Here is a 20,787-nt window from a genome sequence, read left to right as displayed (position 1 = left end):
GAAGAGTCAGTTAATATTAAGCATGACTTCCTCCACGTGCTAAAAACTTCAAGGACCTTCTTAATGCCAAATTACCCCAATGTTTTCACTGTCTGGTTCCACAACCATCTCCTTTGCACTTTTAAGTATAACCAGAAGAGGTACTCACACTTTTTTGTTGTTTCGGGTTTTTTTTCATTTCAAATCACATGTAGAAATACCATTCCTGCTTCATAGTCTCCTATATGCAGAATAACAGATTGTCTCTCTAAATGTGTTTATAGAGAATGTTAACGTAGCTAAGGTTGAGTTTTTAGTCAGAATGGTAAGTTAACTGGTTAGGTGTTGTGTTTGGTTACATATTGGAAGTGCAAGGGGATTTGGTGTGGTGCTGAAGAGCTTAAGAGTTCACAACAGTAATTAACGTAGGTGTCAATGAATTTGTAACGCCGAGATTAATATAAAGTATGTATTTAATACGTAGGTTTTCTCCTGTCAACTGTCAGTTTACCAGACGTGCTGTTTACTTACTGTGAGACTGGGTAATGCCTCCCTAGCATAGCTTTGCCAATAAACTTTCTCAGGAAATTTCCACGTAGTTACAGGCTTACATATGTGCGAATTTCTGCCACTTGAAGATTGCAGGAAGTTATTCTAATTCTGCTGTTTGTGAAAGCATCCTTTGCCTGAGTGGCTGTGGAATTGCAATTAGGATATCGGGAAGATGTAGAGGGAGCTGGTTCACTCAGTAAAACGCACTTCTGCCTGGACCTCAAGCCATACATACAAACACTCTCTCTAGTGCCCTACGTCTTGGTGGGATTTAACGTCATCCTCTGAGATCAGGTGCGTTTTTCCACCGGTAAATGTTGTTTCTCTTGAACAAACTCGGACCACAATTATCTTTCCTTCAGTTTTGTTGTTTGCTTCTGCCTGAGATGCATTACTGTTTATATCCTAACTCTGTAATTAATTCTTTCTTCAACTATTCTAATGTATTTTGTTTCACAGTATACTAATTCTGAATTTAGTCTTGCTATGCATAATTTATTTATTACTTGCAGTGTTATATAAAATTTCCTCCTGATTGCACCTTGCCAGAGTGGAACTGTTTTCTTGGCTGCTACTGAAAGTTAGGTGTCTGTTTGCCGTATCAGAAATATGATTTCATTTAAAAAGGAAGTTGCTGGTAAGACACTTCAGCAATGACTCAGCGTATCGGAACAAATGCAGTTTCGTTTTGGTGGTAGTCGCATTTCAGATGATCAAGGAGTGGAAATAAGAAGTTAAGAGGCGTGCAGTGCGCCAGTAGCACGGTCTGTGCTCTAGCATGTTTTGTTTTAGAACGAACTGCACAAAACAATACAAGGTAATTTCATAATCTCTTACTTACAAGAGGTTCTCAAGAAGGCTCATTTCATTATGACTCGTAAGCGCAGCACAGACTCTTAATTCCAAAGTCTTTACTTTCCCTAATGAATGCATTCTTTAGCCCCTGATAAGAGACTACTAAGGGAAAGGGACCTAGACTGATTAATTCCAAACAAACACAAGCATGCATTTTATACATGCACTTGCATATTTTGCACTTTTACATTCATTTTAGGCTTTGACATAGAAGCATTTAAACAACAACAACAACAAAAACACACAAAAAAAACCCAACAAAAAAACCCACTTGCTGAGTTACTAAGATCCTTTGTTTTCTAATACTTGTAGTGCTCTGTAGTTGAGAAGACAAGTTCTAATTTCAGGACTGATGGATTAGCCAGTACCTTATTTTTGAAGTTTTCTAGAGAAAGATGTACTTAGGTTCTTGGTTTATGTGCAGAAAAGGAAATTCCCTTGCTAGTAATTTAAAAATTTTTATTCAGAATAAGGAAAAAGCATTATGACTATCGCCTGCATTTTGAAGTCAGTAGGGATCGTGAAAACAAGAGGATTTGTACTGATTACATTTAATACAAATGAAGGTAGATTATGCTTAATTCTGTCCTTTATTCTAACAATCCTCTCTACAAAAAGCATAGTGTTTTGGGCAGGAAGAGGGAAAGGCAGTTTGGAACACCATCACACAGGATTCAGATTTGCTTGTGCATCTTACCTGGATTATAGGTGAGGTCTGTTATGGCACACGTTTAGAGTGGAAGTAGCTACGGAAGACCAGGAAGGTAGATGTAAAAATTAAGCCATAGCATAAATGGTAAGAAAACTCCCATATTTAATATTTTTTATTACTATTATTCTATTGTGTGATGAAAGGGAGTTGGCATCTTTTTTTTTTTCTTGCTATAACTGAGCAGCTGAACAACCATGATGGATTATTTGACACTTTTAAGTGTTTTAAGTAGTTTAGGATTCTTACAAACAGAAATCCCCTAGCTGAAGTGAAAGCTTTGAATTCGGTGCAAATACTGTACTATTGTGTCACACACAGGTGACTGATGGTTGCTTTTGATCTTACAGACTGACTGTACACAGCTGTCACCTCATCTACAAGGCTAAACCAGAAGGCCAAAGAATGACTGGGTGTGAAACTTGAGGTGTCTACTTAAGAGACATACTCTTTGCGAATATGAAGGAATGAGGGACGGGTAGAAATCCCTGTTTTTCTGTTTCTACTTTGCCAGTTCTCCTGTTGCCAGCTAAGTAGGGATTTGGATAGAGTCCTGCCTATGCGGTGCCCGACAATTCTCCTCTGTATCTCAGTGAAATACTATATACTCCACATGAGCCAGCAATGTGCGCTGGCAGCCCAGAAAGCCAACCGTATCCTGGGCTGCATCAAAAGAAGCGTGGCCAGCAGGTCGAGGGAGGTGATTCTGCCCCTCTACTCTGCTCTCATGAGACCTCACCTAGAGTACTGTTTTCAGCTCTGGAGACCCCAACGCAAGAAAGACATGGAGCTGCTGGAGCGGGTCCAGAGGAGGGCCACAAAGATGATCCGAGGGCTGGAGCACCTCTGCTATGAAGACAGACTGAGAGAGTTGGGGCTGTTCAGCCTGGAGAAGAGAAGGCTCTGGGGTGATCTTATTGCAGCCTTCCAGTACTTAAAGGGAGCCTACAAGAAAGCTGGAGAGGGACTTTTGACAAGGGCATGTAGTGATAGGACAAGGGGCAATGGATTTAAACTGAAAGAGGGCAGATTTAGATTAGATCTAAGGAAGAAATTTTTCACTCAGAGGGTGGTGAGGCAGTGGAACAGGTTGCCCAGAGAAGTTGTAGATTCCTCATCCCTGGAAGTGTTCAAGGCCAGGCTGGATGAGGCTTTGGGCAACCTGGTGTAGTGGAGGGCTTCCAAGCCCAAGGCAGGGGGGTTGGAACTAGATGATCTTTGAGGTCCATTCCATCCCTAACCATTCTATGATTCTATATATTATCAGCTGTACTTTCTACATTAATTCATGTAAGACAAGGTCTGGGTCTAGATGACAAAATCCGAGAGACTTCTAGCTCTGAACACCATACAAGTCCGGATGGTTGTTTCAAGGCCATTTTGTGATTGTCAGCTGCTCTTGTGGTGCAGCACTTACACAGATTGAAACAAGTAATCCTAATGTGGCTTTAGAACATCCCACATGCCTTAAAAAAGGCATGAGCATCTTGGGGATGTTTATGCCTTTTTCAGGATATACAGGCTATTGAGATTGTTTATAGGCCTCTGCCATTGAGAAGAACAAAAGTGATGCTTCTGCTGATGAATAAAGTAAATTGTGCAGCTGTGATCTCTGTAGGAGAGAAAACACATAAAAGACAGGATTTTGGATTGTTCAGACTAAAAGAATGGGGGTGCTTTATGGATTTAAAATAACCACTTCCTTTGGGAAAATACTCTATACAGTCTTTTAAAAGTGGCCTATACCAAGAATGGTGTGTTTAATTCTGTATGTTGAAGTTTCATGGTAAGTAAATACCAGATTTATGAAACTAAATGAAGGACAGCATTATTTTCTCTCTTCTCTATTCTGTTGAAAGTTTTCTGTTGGACAGACCTAGTTCACACCTGTCTATTACTTCCACCTTAAGAGTCATATTTCACGAAGTATGTTTCTATTTTGAACAATTTCTTTTTTTTTTTTTTCATTCCCCCCAGACCCTATATTTTATTTAAAAATATACTTTTGGAATCCTTGCTTTTAAAGATTGTGGAGAAAATTCCTCTCAGCTTGCCCCCTTTCCTTCAAAGTCTCTTGAACCAACCAAGATTTCACTCTACGTCGCCTTTTGTTGTGTTCTGTGTTTGATCTGCAGTACACTAGGGAGCTGTCCCGTCAGTCTCGCTGAAAATGACTCCTGAATGACTTCACTAGTTCAATTATTACAGAGGCATTTCCACCATGTTTAGACTATGCAGCCTAACATCACGTTAGAGAAAAACTAACATGTAAGCTAGGTCTGAATAAGCTGGCATCTATACATGGCACTTCCAGTACAACACAGAGGAACTGTGTCACGTCAAACCATCTACATTTTCTTGGACTCCCACTTCTAGTTAGGGCATCTGCATTTATCCCAGGTGAGATGTACCAGCCTATATCACAACCGCTTTGAATTTCTGTTTCACAATTGTACAGGGCTCTTCATGGTGGGTTGTTCTTTCATTTGTTTGTTGGTTGGTTTGGTGGTTTTTTTTTTTTGCTACTGTTCTTCCCCAGACACCACTGACACTAAAAATAGGGTCTGACTAAGGACACTTGACTTGCTGCTGACAGTGTATGCAGTGTGGGAATTCTCTGCTTGAGATGCTTGTAGCGCAGTGCTCATTCCCTGCCCTCTTCCCCTTCCATTGCAGTTACAGCAAATGGAACAACCTCACCAAGTTATACATTGCTTTCAGAGACCAGCATCCCTGCTACTAACCAAAGGCATTATTTGCAATCTTGAAATTTTGCTGCAGACTTACATCCTCACCAGCATTTGTACCTTCTCTTCATACTGCTTTGAAGTGTTTAAAGGCTGTCAGGTTTTGATTGCTTCATCATTCCATTTCTGAGGTCGGCAACAGCAGATATTTGGGAAGCACGTGCAGCTACAACGTGCCTGAGCTAGTGTGCTTTGTGACCTACTTCTGTCTCTGAATTCCTCAGGCTAGAAATATGCAGAATTCAAGTTTGAAATGAATTTCTTTTGGCACTAGAACAAATGCACTGACTGGATGGCACATACTCAGAGAAGTCATTCTCCAGTGGTGATGGGACGGATTAAACTGACATGTCTGCACTCAGTGCTTCATTTTAGGCATGCTAGTCAAGACATGAATTCTAGCACCAATAAAGGAGATTGGTATGTAATAATAGCATCTGCAGAAAAGAAGACATGCTCCCCTGTTCTGGTCAGTCATGCATGCCATATGATCCAATCTGGAACTCCACAAACTTCAAGAATTTTTAAATTATTTTTCCATCTGAAAAAGTTATAGAAAATAAATTTTGTTATTGCCACGAATGCTGATACAGGGGCTATGCAGGATTTGTTCTGTTACAGTAAGTTTAAACATTGTTTGAAAAGAGAAGATATTAATCTAATACGTTGGTATTAAAAAGCTGTATGAATTAAAAGGAATAAAATGACAAGCAATTGTCAAATACAACAACATTAAACACACAGAATCTTTCTCAGTGTCCTGAATTAAGCTGACTGACTGAGAGCAATCTTAATATGCAGTGACAGTACTGTGCCACTCGCAAACTGTAGCTGTGTTCAATGCCTTCCTTAACGTGATGTCAGAGCAGCATTTCTTAAGGTGCTGTCCAATGGTAGCCCCGTTCACAACAGAAATTGCTTTACAAAGTAACTGAGAAGCTAAAAACATCGCAGAGATCTACGGGGCAAAAAAAACAGTAGGAAGAAGTAATTTTTAATATTTGTTCCTTATGGTTTAGCCTATTTTTTATGTAATTGTATATGAAGCTGTGGCAGTACCAAATAAATATTTCGTAGCATTTTCTCCTAAAAGAATCAGATTGTTCTTCAATTTAAACTCCGCTAGAGCACTGTCCTCCAGAGGGAGATTTATGTTTGTACCCTTTTGGTGGGTTCGAACCGATGTGTCCCAGAAGGAAAGGGCCAGGCGTGTTGTTTGACAGCACTGCACAGCGATAAGCTTGATTTGTAACGTGGTTCAGTAACGACCATGTTCCATGCGACGGTCAGACCGTAAGTGTGCCCTGCATAGTGCATGCCCGCGTGGAGACACAAGGAATGTAACGAAATCTGGTCTGCCCACGGTTCGCATCGTGTGTACAGTCATGGAGGATTAAATGGCGTAAATGGTTGTTGAGGCCTTTTTTAGCTTTAGGATCTTCTCCCCAGACACAGGGACAGGGACCGCAGCCTGATGGTTAGGAAGCGCAACCCCTCTGGTGTGGGCTCTGACTGCCATGCAGGGGGCACACAGGTGGAACACTTGTAGGCCAAGACCTGCCCACCTCTCTCCTTCCCCACCCTGCAGCCTACCTCTGTCTTGCCAAAGGCAGGTGACACCAGGTAACAGAACAAGCTTCTCCCGCTCTGGCTGACGCGCAGACGAAGCATTGAAAACCTGGACAGCAGGACAACAACTCCCAATGTAATGGTGGGTCTAACACGTTTTAGGTGGTGGGAATCTCAATGGAAAATCTTTTAATAGACACACGAGTGTGTGTACACAATGGAGATTTAAAAGAAAAACACTGCGCAAAGAAAGAACAACCTGGGAAATCCATTACCGAGCTAGTGTTAACAAGATGAGAACATTTTCTTCTTAAGCAACAAAAAATGTCTAAGCAATTATTTATAGTACATTACCTCTTAGAGAGGTACGTTTAACTCCACATCAGACAGCCTGATGGTAATCAGGAGATCACCCTCCAAAACCATGTCTTTAGCACTGGACAACTACTTCATTGAAAGCTTCCTTTGTAACTTGACACACGTCGTTTACATAATTTTTTTTTTCAGCTGAGGAGCTTGTTGAGTCACGTTTGTGAGGCACTGCCAAATCTCTGCCTTGCTACCAGACAGCTGCAGTCACATTTTCGAAAGCTGCCACTGCTGAGGCCACACAGTAGTACTGCTACTTCCTGTCTGTAGTACCTTGTACGGTGTATTCACTTCTGACGTTACCAGAGCAAAGACAAAAGATAACAGAACTGCTCATCATTCAAAAGACTGAATAGTCCCAGTAACTCATTCATGGGTGCCAAATGCCACCCCGATTCTTTCTGAAGCTTCTCCGTAACTCTTAACTCTTCCTAGTTTTCATGAACTGTACTTGCAGTTCTTTCCTGTGGGAATACTACTGTGTTGCACTAAGTCTCAGTACCTTCCTCTTCAGTATTTTGTCGTGGGCAGTGGGATGCTTTGCTGGTGCAGGAAAAAAAAAATAAGAACATGGATAAATATTATAAATATTGAATAAATGCCTTCAGTTCTTTGCCCTGGTACACAGCTGCCGCATGAAGTTTAACTGGTGAGTGTAACAGTGCACAAAATGTGCCCTGTGGAATTCACAGTGACTGAACAGTTGATGCTGGCAGGGATCTCTGGATGTCATCTGGGCCAACACCCCTGTGCAAGTGGGGCCATCTAGGGCTGGTTGCCTGGGACCATCTGGACATAGCTTTTGAGTATCTCCAAGCATAGAGACTCCACCACCTCCCTAGGTGCCCTGTGCCAGTAATCAGTCACTCTGACAGGGAAAAAAGTGTTTCCAGGTGTTGAGGGAACCTCCTGTGTTCCAGTGTGTGCCCGTTGCCTCTGGTCCTGTCACTGGACACAACCGAAAAGAGCCTGGCTATTTCCTCTTTGCACCCTCCTTTCAAGTATTTCTACACGTTGATGAGATCCTTCCTGACCCTTCTCTTCACCAGGCTCTCTCAGCCTTTCTTCATAAAAGAGATGCTCCAGTCCCTTCATCATCTTTGTGGCCCTCTGCTGCACTCCCTTCAGCCTGTCCAGGTCACTCTGGATGGCAGCATGACCCCCTGGTGTATCAGCCCCTCCTCCCAGTTTGGTACCATTACCAAACTTGCTGAGGGTGTGCCCTGCCCCGTCACCCAGTTCATCGATGTTCCACGGGACCAGTCCGAGCTTTGACCCCCAGGGCACACCACTGGCCTCCAACCAGACTTGGTGCCACTGATCACTGCCCCCTGGGCTCATCTTTTATTAGCGCTTGTACTCCATTCAGGGTACGCATCACCACCGCCACACTCTCCAACCACCAGCAAGACTGTGCGCTTCACAGGCGTGACCAGCAGCGCCGGCTGCAGCTGCCGGCCCTCCCGCCGTTTCCTCTCTGCCAAGCCCTGCGCGAGGCATTGTGTCACAGGCGCGCCGCTCTCTAGCACGCGGTGTCATCCTCTAGTCATTTGTGGCTCATGAGGGACATCAGTCGCTCCGTCAGCCTGGGCCGAACTTTGGCTTGCTCTTTGCGTTTCACCGTTGACGCGGTTCCTCTAGGCCTGCATTCGCAGCCCCGTCGGCCCCCCGACACGTTCCCACAGCGATTTCTCAGTACCGGCTCATTGTTACACAATGCTTCCAGTATTGACTGCAGAGCTTCTGGCTTCACAGAAACTCTGGACGTCGACGAGCCTGTTTCCCAACAAGGCCTGCCCACACCCTTCGCCCGGCAGCAGCCGCCCCGCCCCCCGCTTCTCAGCGCACCTCAGCGCGCCGCCACGGGCCCCGCCTCACGCTCCCGCCGCTAAAGCGCAAGCGCGGCGCAGGCCGCGCGCTCGGCCCGGTCGCTCTGACTTAGCGGCCCCTTACAGGGCGATGCGCTTGAGAGACAGCGCCGCGGCCCAATGGGATCTCGCGGACCTGGAGGGCGGGGTTTCCTGGCGAAGGGGAAGCGGGGTGAGGCTGGGGTGCCGGGGCTGCCGTGGTTATGGCTGCCGCCGCCGCTGCCACGTCTCCGGCTGACAAGGAGAGGTAACGTGGGCTGCGCCCGCCGGGGTCTGTGCCGTCTCGATGCCCGCGACTGCCGGCTCCCTTCGCTGAAGCGGGCCGGGGGCGCGGTGGGGCCGCAGCCGGCGGTGAGGAGGCGGGCGGTTGCGTCATCTCCCGGTGCCGGGCTACCGGCCCGGGCGGCGAAGCGATATGCCGGCTCGGGGCGGGGAGGTGGGTCAGGCCTGCGGCGTCGACAGCATTCCCGAGTACGTGCGATGATATTCCAGCAAAGTGTCGTTTGCCGGGTTCCGTGTAGGTGGCGTGCGGGGTTCCTCCCGCGCCGTCCTGTGGCAGCGAACTGGGACCGGTTCCCGGTCCCCGTGCGGCGCAGCGAGGCGAGGAGCCGGCGGTGCCGCCGCGGGGTCGGCGTTGGCGTTGTGCCGGGGGAGGTTATTGCCCCCCGCGCAAGATTGAAGCGGGAGGTCGAAGTCTGGTAGTTTCTGGTTGTGGAGCGCTTGGTGCTGCGGCGTCCTGCCGCACTTCTAACGTGTCTCAGCGTTTAGAGCTCGGAAGAGGTGAACGGAGCGGAAGAGGTGGCGGTCAGCGTCGTACCTGGGTGGTTGGGAACGTCAGTAGCGAGACTGGAAACCGCCTGTGCGGAACTCTGGCAGCCGGCTGGTGCTTTCGCACAAGGGGCAAAGAGGGCTGTGGCTAACAGGGGGAAATATCGGTGGAAAGCTGTTTAGAAGGAGAAGAATAGTAAGAGTTAAGATGACTGAGGGTAGTTTTAGCGGCAGCAGGAAGCGTTTCCTGGGAGGCAGTCAGGATCAGTGATCGGTCTCCAGCTGCCTGAGCATTAGTCTGCTCCAGATTATTTGCTTACTTTTTGCTTCACTGTGTTCTTATGCTGTCGTAGCTCCTCGTTCAGACATAGGGCATTCTTCAGCCTCTCCTTGTGGGCCTTAGCTAGTTGGGGGTTTTATTGTCTAATAAGAACTATAACTGAGGTTCTGTCGCTCTTGTCCCTTGTATGTGCTTGACAGGTTTTAAACGTAATGAAGAATCTTAAGTTTCTAAGCATAGTATTTCAGAGATTTTATAACTTAACCAAATCTGGGTTGTTCTGTGTTTGGATAAGGGGGAGGAAAAAGCAAATCTGTAGTAAAAAAAAACAAACCTGCGTCCTGCTTCTGTCAAGAACTTAGTCAGCAATTAGCGTACTACAAGCTTTGCAGGAAACTTTCTTCAATTCTTTTCAAGGAAACATGTATGTTCTCTTCTAGGCTTCAAGGGTTTAAGAAACTGCTCAAAAGATTCTCTTTCAGCCTCCTTTTTTTCTCAAGATAAATAACGCTGTGCTTCGTGCCCCATAAAGTGGTGTCATGCAAAGAGCTTTTCAGCCAAATGGTCATGAAGTGTCCTGGATAATTCAATATGGGTTTTGCAACATCTTACCGATTGGTCTAGGGAAAATAAATGACTGTTCTAAGCTGCTGTGGGAACTTTTGCGTCATAGCCATGAGATTTATTTTTTGTTTTGTTGGGCAAACATTGCATAAACAATTAAGGAATTTATCTTACTTACCTGTTTTCTCTTTTTAGATTCATCTGCATTTATCCAGCGTATTTGAATAACAAGAAGACAATAGCAGAAGGAAGAAGGATACCTATAGACAAGGTAATTTTGTGCATGGCGGGGAAATACGATGTTTCGTTTTGCTATGCGGTAGCATGTAGGGAGTTGGAAAATAAATCTCAAAGCTGTTGATCTTTCCTGTCCCCCATGGCAAGTAGCTTAATAACTGAAAATCACAGTGTGTTTGAAAATAACCTAGCATCAGCATGTGAATTTGGTAGAAGAGCGCTGAGTTTAAGTGTCTGCTTTCATGTGAAAAGCACCTTTGACAAGCAGGTGCAGTAGTGAGAAACTCCATGCGCTCAACTCCTACATGAGTAATTTACCAAATCCAGAAGTGATGTGTAACTAGCTAATGATTTTTTGCTTGGTGACTGACTATACATGCCTGTATTCTATGCCCTGTCCCCTTTGCTGCTGTCAAAGATAGAACTTGACGTACATGTGGCCCATAGACTTGCTAGTTGTTGCTGCTTTTAGTCTGTCCAGAAATAGTTTTTGATCATCTCACTCCTTTATAATATTTTTAACAAGCAGTGCTGAGAATATAAAGGGCTTTTCTCACTGCTCTAGGATTGGGGTTGTGTTCTGATAATAGTTAAGAATAAAATCTTTCTTGACCGTGCAAATTGCCAATCAAAGATCTGTCTGTGGGAGGAATCTACTGCCTTGTGCCTAGAAAGTTTCTATTTTTTTTCTCCTTCGGTTCTTGCTGTAAGTTTGCTGATTCGTGTTTTTTTGTAAATACAATAAATGTTACATTGTTTCAGTTATTTTTTTCTAAGCAATTCTTTTACTTGCTCCTATCCTAATTAATTCTCTCTCTCTGTTACTTGTTGTACTTACGTGTTATCTCTTCTCTTTTTCTGTTTCTTTTTTTTTAATGTTTTCTAGACCATAGGAGCACTCATAGATAATTCTACAGTATATTTGTCATTATTTGAAGTACCTTCTCTTTCCTCTTCTGCTTTTTCTTGTTATAGAGTATAGGGTGGGAAACTGCTAACTGTAGCTGTATAGGTAGTTCATGATTGAAAAATAATTAACTGTAACACGTTGCTTCAACAGGCTGTTGAAAATCCCACGTCCACAGAAATCCAAGATGTATGTGCAGCAGTTGGATTCAACGTACTGTTAGAGGTAATTTAGAAGAAAAAACAAAACACAAAAAAATCCCACAAACTTAATATGTATCTCTCTTCTTCTTTCATTATATCTTTTCTTACAGATAGGATAAATTACAATTGAGAAGTTTTTGTTATCAGCCAAGATATTTGCTTGCTTTCAGAAATAACTGACCAAAACTGTGAAGGAAATGTTGCAAAACTGTATGCAAGGCAGGAATAAGCTGGATCTTTGAGACGATGCCATTTTTTAAGCTTATGAAAAGATTGCTTTTATTTAACAATCCTCTGAGAAGACTATCCTGGGTGCTTAAAAGTGTGTCAGAGTAAAAGCTTAATTTTGTAAGGTGCAACTTTGCAAATTAAGCTTTTAAAAAAGCAAATTTTTAATGAAAGGTGCTTATGTTTTTGGAATGACTGTCCTGTAGGAACAGGATTCTGATGCTTGAAATGTTCAGGGTCCTCGAGTTGTGTTTTAGCCAGAGAATGTTAATTTTTTTTATTGCAATACCTGCTTGATCTTTAAATAATTTAAATTGGTTACTTTTTTGTTAAGGAATGAGTCTGGGTTTTTAGAGAGGTGACTTCTCGTGGTTCATTTTCTGAAGTAATTATTCATTTAAAATACCATTGTGTTTTCTATTACTTCTTCACTAAAGAATTTAGGTCCTCATCTAGGAGTATGGTATCCAAAAACCAGTACAATATCACTTTTCTTGTCAGAAGAAGTTGATTATATTCCTGTGAAATAGCCAGTACCAGTAAGAAACCTGTAACATTTGAAGAAAAATGAAGGCTATGAGTATCCAAAAGCAGTGGTCCTGAGACTGCAACCTACTGACATGCTGTCTCTAGGTGTCCAGAAGGGTTTGTGGCTGTGGAGACGAAACAAAAGCCTGTGTCACTGCAGTCCACACTGGTGGGGAAGTAGAACAGTCACTGTAGCAGATTACTCACTAAATTGTTCAATACCAGTGGTTGGTTGCAGCAGTGCTTCTGAAAAGTTTGCTATAGCTTCCAATACTACTGCAATGGCTAAATGGTGGGTGACACTCTTGGAGAGCTGTGGCTTTGGTTTGCAGCTGTGCTATGACTTACAACAATTGCCTGACAAATTTTGCAGAGAATTATTCCAGAAACATGATAAGTTTCTCCTTTTGTATGACAGAAAAATAAGATGTATCCTAGAGAGTGGAACAGAGACGCGCAGTACAGAGGTAGAGTACGAATTCAGCTCAAACAAGATGATGGCAACCCATGTTTACCTCAGTTTCCGACACGTGAGTAGAGTACCTGGGTTAGGCGCTTTTATCTGTTACTAAACCAGAAAGACTTTGTTTATTTTGTTGTATTGCCAGCTTGTTTAATTAGTTTTACTATTATAAATTTTACAACTTGCCATTAAATCTGTTTGCCTGTAGAAGTCAACCAAATCAAGTTGGTGTGTGAGCATTGAGTGGAGTTTGTAAAATGCTGTTGTCTTTAATCCTGCTGTTTCTTCAGCACTTGAATTTACAGGGGTTGTGAAGAGTTATGTGTGATTACTATGTTGAAGAAAGCAGGCATTCAGTTTTGGCTTACTGTTTTGTTAACAGTCAAAGCAGAGGTTTTGGTATTAAAATGGCTAAATTCCACCTTTTTCCTAGGTTACCTACATCAGCTAGGCATCGGTATGGGTACCAAATTGATAAAATATAGTACTGACTTTAGTTTACTGTTTGCCTTCCTCTAATAATGGAGTAGCTCCCTTTAACTAGTTAACAAGAATAGTTCATCTTGAATGACTAGTAATTTAGTTCTTCCATTTTCCCTGGTGAGCAATCAGTGTGTAAAAGAGAAACAAATATATGTCTGAAGAAGCATGTGTCTTAAGGAAGGAGCAAGGATAACACCGAGTAGTGGTAAGAGTGCTCTTGGTCAGAGGAGATGATTTAAAACCACATTCCTACTGGAAGACAGCAGTGCCTTTTTAAAAATGTTTGTAGCTTTTGTCTGGTCTTTCTATCCCAGGTATTTTAGGCCATTAAAAGATTAAAGAAAGAGTAACAAGAAGGATGTAGATACTTTGGAGATTGTCAGGTTATGTGCCAGTTCCATTATGCTGTGATATTTATCAGTCCTGCACTTTGTTAAAATTAAAAAAAAAAAAAAAGATTGCTAAGAATTTTTCACAAACTTCTGACCACACAGGGAAAGGAAGCAGAACTCCTACGCTTTGTATCTAGTTTGACAGAAATCTAAAGTGGGGCTGAAGTTTCTGGCTTTGAAAACAATGCAAACGTTCTTAATGTAGTAGGCATGCAGTGACCTCTCCCTGTGTTTTTAGGTAAATCGGTGATGCTGTATGCTGCAGAAACCATTCCCAAACTGAAAACAAGAACCCAAAAGATGGGAGGTAGTGATCAAAGTCTTCAGCAAGGAGAGGGAGGCAAGAAGGGTAAAGGGAAGAAAAAGAAATAAGCTCACATCTGGAATAATTGTTACGTCGCATATTTGTACTTATGACAAACATGGATGGACACATTACTTCCTGCAACTTTGAAGTGAAAGATACAAGAAATAAACATGAAAAGAACTGCCTGCTTTTCTCGGAACTGGAATGCATGTAGCTGCCTTGTATCTGCGTAACAGTAAATGTCTTCACACACAAGCTGCAAGTCTCAAACTAGCATCCACTTTTAAAAGTGGAACAGCATAGCCAAATGGGGTGGGTGGGAGAATTATTCTTTCCAGAAGAAATATGCAGCTTTTGATAAATTAGTAAATATTCTTATGTAGACTAGATGGCTGAAAACTAGTTGCCTTAGTGAACCATTTATCTGTGCTAGTGAAGTGATAGTCTTAATTCTGGAGAGTCTTTATCACTAACAGAAAAATGTAGATCAGTGAAGTTATGGCTCTGTAAACTTCCCTCGCTAATAATCTTTCACAACTGTCAAGTGTATTAATGTCATGGGTGAAATGTTTGACACAGTTACGATTTAACAGCAATTCAGGATTTATTAATGGTATGAGGTAAATCAAAAGTTGAATTTTAGCAACACTTAACGATTGACCAATTTAAAGATTAAAAAGATGATTCAGTAGGATACATTATAATTAAAACAGCGACTTAATTACAGATTTGAAAATGGCAAGAGGCACACTAACTTACTACAAGGTATCCTACATCAAAAAATATATATGTACTTATGTATAAAACATAAAGCAGGCAGACAGAAATATTTGGATCCAGTGAAATATAGACACCCACACTCGTGAAGGCAAATGTGTATATTCAGACACACATGTAGGTAGAGAGGTGGATGGAAGAGGCTACCCTATGGGTAACATCTCCCTCTTGAGTTTAGAGTAAACACTCACAATGCACATTGATGTTCCTCAACGGGCAATACTTGAGACTGAAGGAGGATGGCTCACCTCGGCTTTCCATCAGCTTTGTCAGCAGACGGTCGGTGGAGTTGGTACCTGAGAGGTGTCCCAGCTGAGGGGAGATGCTGGTCACAGCCCACTGCCATCCAGGAGACCTCATAGGGTCTCACTTAGAATCTCTATTTATAGGGTCCAAGATAATTGACTTTTGTCATGTCCTTTTCCGTTTTGCCCATAATTCTTTTCGAGTAATTCTGGCAACTTTCAGAGTGGGCTGCAGTCCAGGCAGGAGGGGTCTCGGATACGTTTCCTAGACCACAGGAGTTCCAGGTGCAGTTAGGGAGTGCCTAACCATCTTGACTTGCTGTACTTGTACCTCAGTCAAAAAGGTACCAGACTGTTTCAACTCACTGCTCCAGCAGTTGAGATCAGAAAGTGCCGGATCGTCCCAGCTCACTGCACTTGCGATGGAATCAAGAACAATGTTGGCTGGTGGGGGGCTTGCACTACCACAACTAATAAAGGTGACATGTTGATTTCAAAAAATGTAATTTTATAGCATGCTTTTTCCAAAAGTGTTAATTTTTCCTCTACAGCCTGTTGCAAAGAAGTCAGTGACGTATATTGTAAGAATAATACTCTGAAGTTTTAAGGTAATTTGAAAACAAAATAGCTCCCTTTTGTGTCTTGTGTAATACGGGATACTATAATTAATCACGTTTTGGATTGTTGTTTGAGAGCTTAGGAAATGTAGCTTTATTTTTCTACCTGTCAACTGCTATTCCAGGTGACTGAGGCTTGCAATATCTGGTAACTTAAAATACCGATTTTTTTTTTTTTTTAATGTACCCCACAATGTAGGGACAGAAATGTCCCACATGTAGGGACAGAAATTTATTTAGAGGAGTTGGTCAAAACAGCTGTCCAGTAGCAAGGCTCCTGCAAAATAAATAAATGTACTGTGCAGGTTAAACGAGGGATAGTTGAGTGAAAGGAGATTGAAAAAGAAGCAGCGGCGTCTGTTTAGAGTTAAAAAAAAGTCCTGCATGAGTTTTCTAATCCTTACTGTATGAAAACAAAGTCAGTTTAATGCTTTCACAGATTACTACTGGAAGCAAGTTATCTGATTATTTTTGATAAATGCTTCATGTGGCAATATTCTCTTTTAGGGTTTGTCTTGTTTGTCTGTCGGGTGTGCTATTCTATGGCATCACCTTTTCCCCATTTTAAAGAGTAACAGCATTCAAAATGGTTAATTAATTAAACGTCTGGATAAGACGTTTAATGACTATTCTAAAGTGATGAAACTTTATGGTAAAGTTCCTGATGATATCCCTGCTCAAGTTACTTGTGCTTGCAGTTTGAGTTTAACGAAGGAGGAGGAGGAGGACGATGTGTTCTCATGCTCACTGCAGTTGTACCAGATCCAAAAGCTGCTGTGACGAAGCTCCTCAGGCCGAGCCCTGTACCGGTGTGGGAGTAGCAGTATGTAGGCTCTCTATAATAGAATGGTTTAGGGGAAGAAATCCTGTGTTCTACGGCTGTAATTGACCTTGGTCGGATACAAATATCTTTTTTTCTGCTGATGTAACAGTTTATATGAGCCACCTTTGGAGTGTCTGGCCTTGAAAACACCTGAATTTTCACAAGTTAGTTAAATGGTATCTCTTTGAGATAATGGAATGCCATGTGGTAGGAACAGCAGGAACAGGTGCTATCTGAAAGACTTTTTGTTACAGAAAACAACTGGACGTGGTCAGAGGTTGTTGGTTACTTGCGCTCTACAGAGTTAAGGGAGTGCTGCAGGTTAGTTGCAACATGGGGAAAAATACCAGGTGAGGTATGCAAGCAAGAGTGGAAGATAGATTTGTGATCTAAAAGTCCGTTATTGCCCACAGATTGTGGGGCTCAAGTTATTCCTGGCTTTTTCTGAATACTGACAAACTTTTCTGAAACTTTAAGAAGTGAGAGCTCTGTGAAAATTGATTGGTATGAGATAACTCAGCTCCATGGTGTTAGGTGGAGGGGAATGACTCCAGCCAAATCATGATCTAGTTATGCCGAAGTATTGTAAGTTCAGAGCTTTAGACCACAGACAGCTGAAAAACGTGGAGGTTAAGTCTCATGGGGTATCTGTTTACAGTGGCCAGAAATTATATATCTTAAGAACTTGTCTTTGCTATGGTATGTGTGTTGAGAAAGAACCTTAGAGGCATTGCTTACCAAAATTTCCCCATCAAAGAACTCAAAATAGTAAGGATCTTGGAAAAAAGAATGAGAACAATTTGTGAAAAGAGTAATACTGAGCTTAAATATATGATGCTGTGATTTAATCAAATTAACAAAGAAAGCTCTATGGGTATTTTGGGCAAAGCTGACTTTTTTTAAAGCAAATTGTGCACTGCTAGGAAATCAGATGATTACTACCATTAGGGGGTTGAAGTCTGATTCCCCCAACCTCTGCCTGCTTATCCTCCATCTTGAAATGAGTTCAGTGTTTTGGGTTTGTTTGTTTGGGTTTTTTTTCATTTCTATCTGGCTTTAAGTACACTATGCGAGCAATGTTTGTTCTCTTCAGATGGGCATCAGAAAGTCAAACGCAATTGCCCGTTTTCTGTCAGAGTTAAGCTTACAAACCAGACTTCTGTTTCTGTCTTTCCTTTTTTTTTGATAAACTGGATTCCTTAAAGAATTAAAAACAAGCAGGTCAAGATAGTAAGTCAGGTTTTTCTGCATGTCTTTCCACTTCTTCAGCACCCATCTGCTCTCCCCTTTTTCCCCTGAGTTCCTGGGAACAGAGAAGAAGTTTAGAGGCCATTGTGGGACTGAGAGTGGAGACAAGGCTGCTGTAAAAATACAGAAATACTGCAACTGTTGGTCTCAATTCTATCAGTAAAAAAAAATAAATCTTTTTTTGAGGGAAAAGCTGGGTGATAATGGATGTCTCTTTATTTCACCTGTCTCACTTTTTCAAAGTTTTCTGTGAGAATTTGCTTAAGGAGTGTAGTTACTAAAAAGACACTGATCTGTGGTTTCCTGTAGATGGCAATATTGACAGAGACATGTGCGTTGCTGAGTGGGAATTTACTCTGCATCCAAGATGCGAGGAGTATGGATACTGAGACAGTGTCCCTCCAGAAGATCCTAGTCTAGCTAATCAAAAGTATATACTTGTTATTTTCCTATGCTGTTTCTTGGATACCTAGACAAAGATTAAACATTTGAAATGGACGCGTGAGCTCAGAATCCTCATAGCAATTCTTACACCAGTTTCTTTGTCAGCAACAGATGAGAACATTGACACCGGGCATTAAGCAGATCTGAAGACACAGGCAGACAGCAAAGGAATGACTAAAAATGAGAATTCAGCACTGCTGTGAGATAGATGCTGTGCTCTTTTTAGAGGTATGGAAGAGAGGAAGTAGCTGCTGTAGCAGAAGCACAACCACTGCTATTCAGTTCTCGACATAAAGTGAGTTTCAAAAGGTCATTTTGAAACGCGTTTTACCTTGGTAAGTGGCAATAACGTATGACAATATGTAGTTCTTCACCTTCAGCCATGAAGTAAATTTCTCGAAGACAGTCTGAGGAAAATAGCCGTTCTTAAAAAACTTGCCTGCATGTATATCCTGTTCATTGTGTGCACTTAACAGTTTGAGCCTTTTAACCAGAAGTCCCTTTAGGGGCAGCATGTAAGTCTGAGATGTTTGTATGTGCCGTACTGAGAGCATGAAAGATGGTGTGGCTTTGTCTTCTCGGTCTGTAGCTGCAGATGTATCTGTGTGGGAAGGGGAGGGGAAAGAGAATTAGACTAGACTAGGAGTGTTTCTGTTGGAACGATCTCCAACGATCATCTAGTACAACTGCCTGGATGACCAAATTCAGGGCTGACCAAAAGCTAAAGCATATTGTTAAGGGCGTTGTCCAAATGCATCTTAAACACTGACAGTCTTGGGGCATCGACCACCTCTCTAGGAGGCCCATTCCGGTGTTTGACCACCTTCTCAGTAAGTAAATGTTTCCTCATGTCCAGTCTTAACCTCCTTTGGCACATCTTTGAACTATTCCCATGAGTCCTGACACTGGATACCAGTTATTTAGCTTCTTTCTGTTACAGACTGGCCTTTATGTGGTTATTTTACCTCTTAGGCAAAAATCAGTCATAGAATCATAGAATGGTTAGGGTTGGAAGGGACCTCAAAGATCATCTAGTTCCAACTCCCCTGCCACGGGCAGGGGCACCCTCCACTACACCAGGTTGCCCAAAGCCTCATCCAGCCTGGCCTTGAACACTTCCAGGGATGGGGCATCTACAACTTCTCTGGGCAACCTGTTCCAGTGCCTCACCATGCTCTGAGTGAAAAATTTCTTCCTTATCTGTAATCTAAATCTGCCTTCTTTCAGTTTAAAGCCATTGCCCCTTGTCCTATCACTACATGCCCTTGTCAAAAGTCCCTCTCCAGCTTTCTTGTAGGCTCCCTTCAAGTACTGGAAGGCTGCTATAAGATCACCCTGGAGCCTTTTCTTCTCCAGGCTGAACAGCCCCAACTCTCTCAGTCTGTCTTCATAGCAGAGGTGCTCCAGCCCTCGGATCATCTTTGTGGCCCTCCTCTGAACTCGCTCCAGCAGCTCCATGTCCTTCTTTGTGCTGGGGACTCCAGAGATGAACACAGTATTCCAGGTGAGGTCTCATGAGAGCAGAGTAGAGGGGCAGAATCCCCTCCCTTGACCTGCTGGCCACGCTTCTTTTGATGCAGCCCAGGATACAGTTGGCTTTCTGGGCTGCCAGCGCGCATTGCCGGCTCATGTTGAACTTCTCATCCACCAGCACTCCCAAGTCCTTTTCCTCAGGGCTGCTCTCAATCCTTTCTCCGCCCAGCCTGTACTTGTGCTTGGGATTGCCTTGACCCACGTGTAGGACTTTGCACTTGGCCTTGTTGAACTTCATGAGGTTCTTACAGGCCCACCTCTCCAGCCTGTCAAGGTCCCTCTGGATAGCATCCCTTCCCTCCAGCATGTCCACAACACCACACAACTTGGTGTCATCTGCAAACTTGCTGAGGGTGCACTTGATCCCACTGTCCATGTCTCCAACAAAGATGTTGAATAGCATCAGCCCCAGTACTGACCCCTGAGGAAAACCACTCATCACTGGCCTCCACTTGGACATTGAACTGTTGACCACAACTCTTTGAGTGTGACCATCCAGCCAATTCCTTATCCACCGAGTGGTCCATCCATCAAAACCATGTCTTTCCAGTTAAGAGACAAGGATGTTGTGTAGGACAGTATCAAATGCTTTGGATAAGTCCAGGTAGACGATGTCAGTTGCTCTTCCCTTATCCATCAATGCTCTAACTCTGTTGCAGAAGGCCACCAAATTTGTCAGGCACGATTTGCCGTTAGTGAAGCCATGTTGGCTGTCACCAGTCATCTCCTTATTTTCTATGTGCCTTAGCATAGTTGCCAGGAGGATCTGCTCCATGATCTTGCCAGGCACAGAGGTGAGACTGACTGGCAAAATAACCTTGCTTTTCAAACAGGTGTTCTTTCCCTTAAAGAAAAAAAGCACACAATACAAATACTGTCTTCATTTATTACATTTTAACTTTTGGGCCTGTTTAGTCATTTGGTTGACATGACAAAAAGAGTAGAGATCTCAAAGTTAGTACATTCCCTTAAGTCATGAATCTAAGTGGTCAAATTAGGACATAAGGCTATAGTAATGCATCATCCAGTGAAGAAACTTTCAGCTGGGAGAAGGAAAGGCGAAGAGAAGGAGTGTGTATGCTTTTTGGTTGG

General features: G+C 42.8%; 1 protein-coding gene across 3 annotated transcripts; it reads left to right on the top strand.

Moving 5' to 3' along the window:
* Window positions 1-8,816: 8,816 nt before the first annotated feature.
* SRP19 (signal recognition particle 19) lies at window positions 8,817-14,263 on the top strand. 3 transcript variants are annotated; one of them, XM_086629252.1, is made up of 5 exons: window positions 8,817-8,895; window positions 10,456-10,531; window positions 11,558-11,629; window positions 12,782-12,893; window positions 13,940-14,263. In XM_086629252.1, exons 1-5 carry the CDS (start codon window positions 8,852-8,854, stop codon window positions 14,071-14,073), a joined length of 438 nt encoding a protein of 145 aa, XP_086485378.1. In that variant the 5' UTR covers window positions 8,817-8,851; the 3' UTR covers window positions 14,074-14,263. The 3 variants fall into 3 exon arrangements, with proteins under 3 accessions (XP_086485378.1, XP_086485379.1, XP_086485377.1); XM_086629251.1 differs by lacking the exon at window positions 8,817-8,895 and adding an exon at window positions 9,042-9,119; XM_086629253.1 differs by lacking the exon at window positions 11,558-11,629.
* The last annotated feature ends 6,524 nt before the right edge of the window (window positions 14,264-20,787 follow it).

This window comes from Tauraco erythrolophus, chromosome Z, assembly GCF_009769465.1.
Source record: "Tauraco erythrolophus isolate bTauEry1 chromosome Z, bTauEry1.pri, whole genome shotgun sequence".
NCBI classification, from domain to species: Eukaryota; Metazoa; Chordata; class Aves; order Musophagiformes; family Musophagidae; genus Tauraco; species Tauraco erythrolophus.
This window is presented reverse-complemented; position numbering and strand designations above follow the sequence as displayed.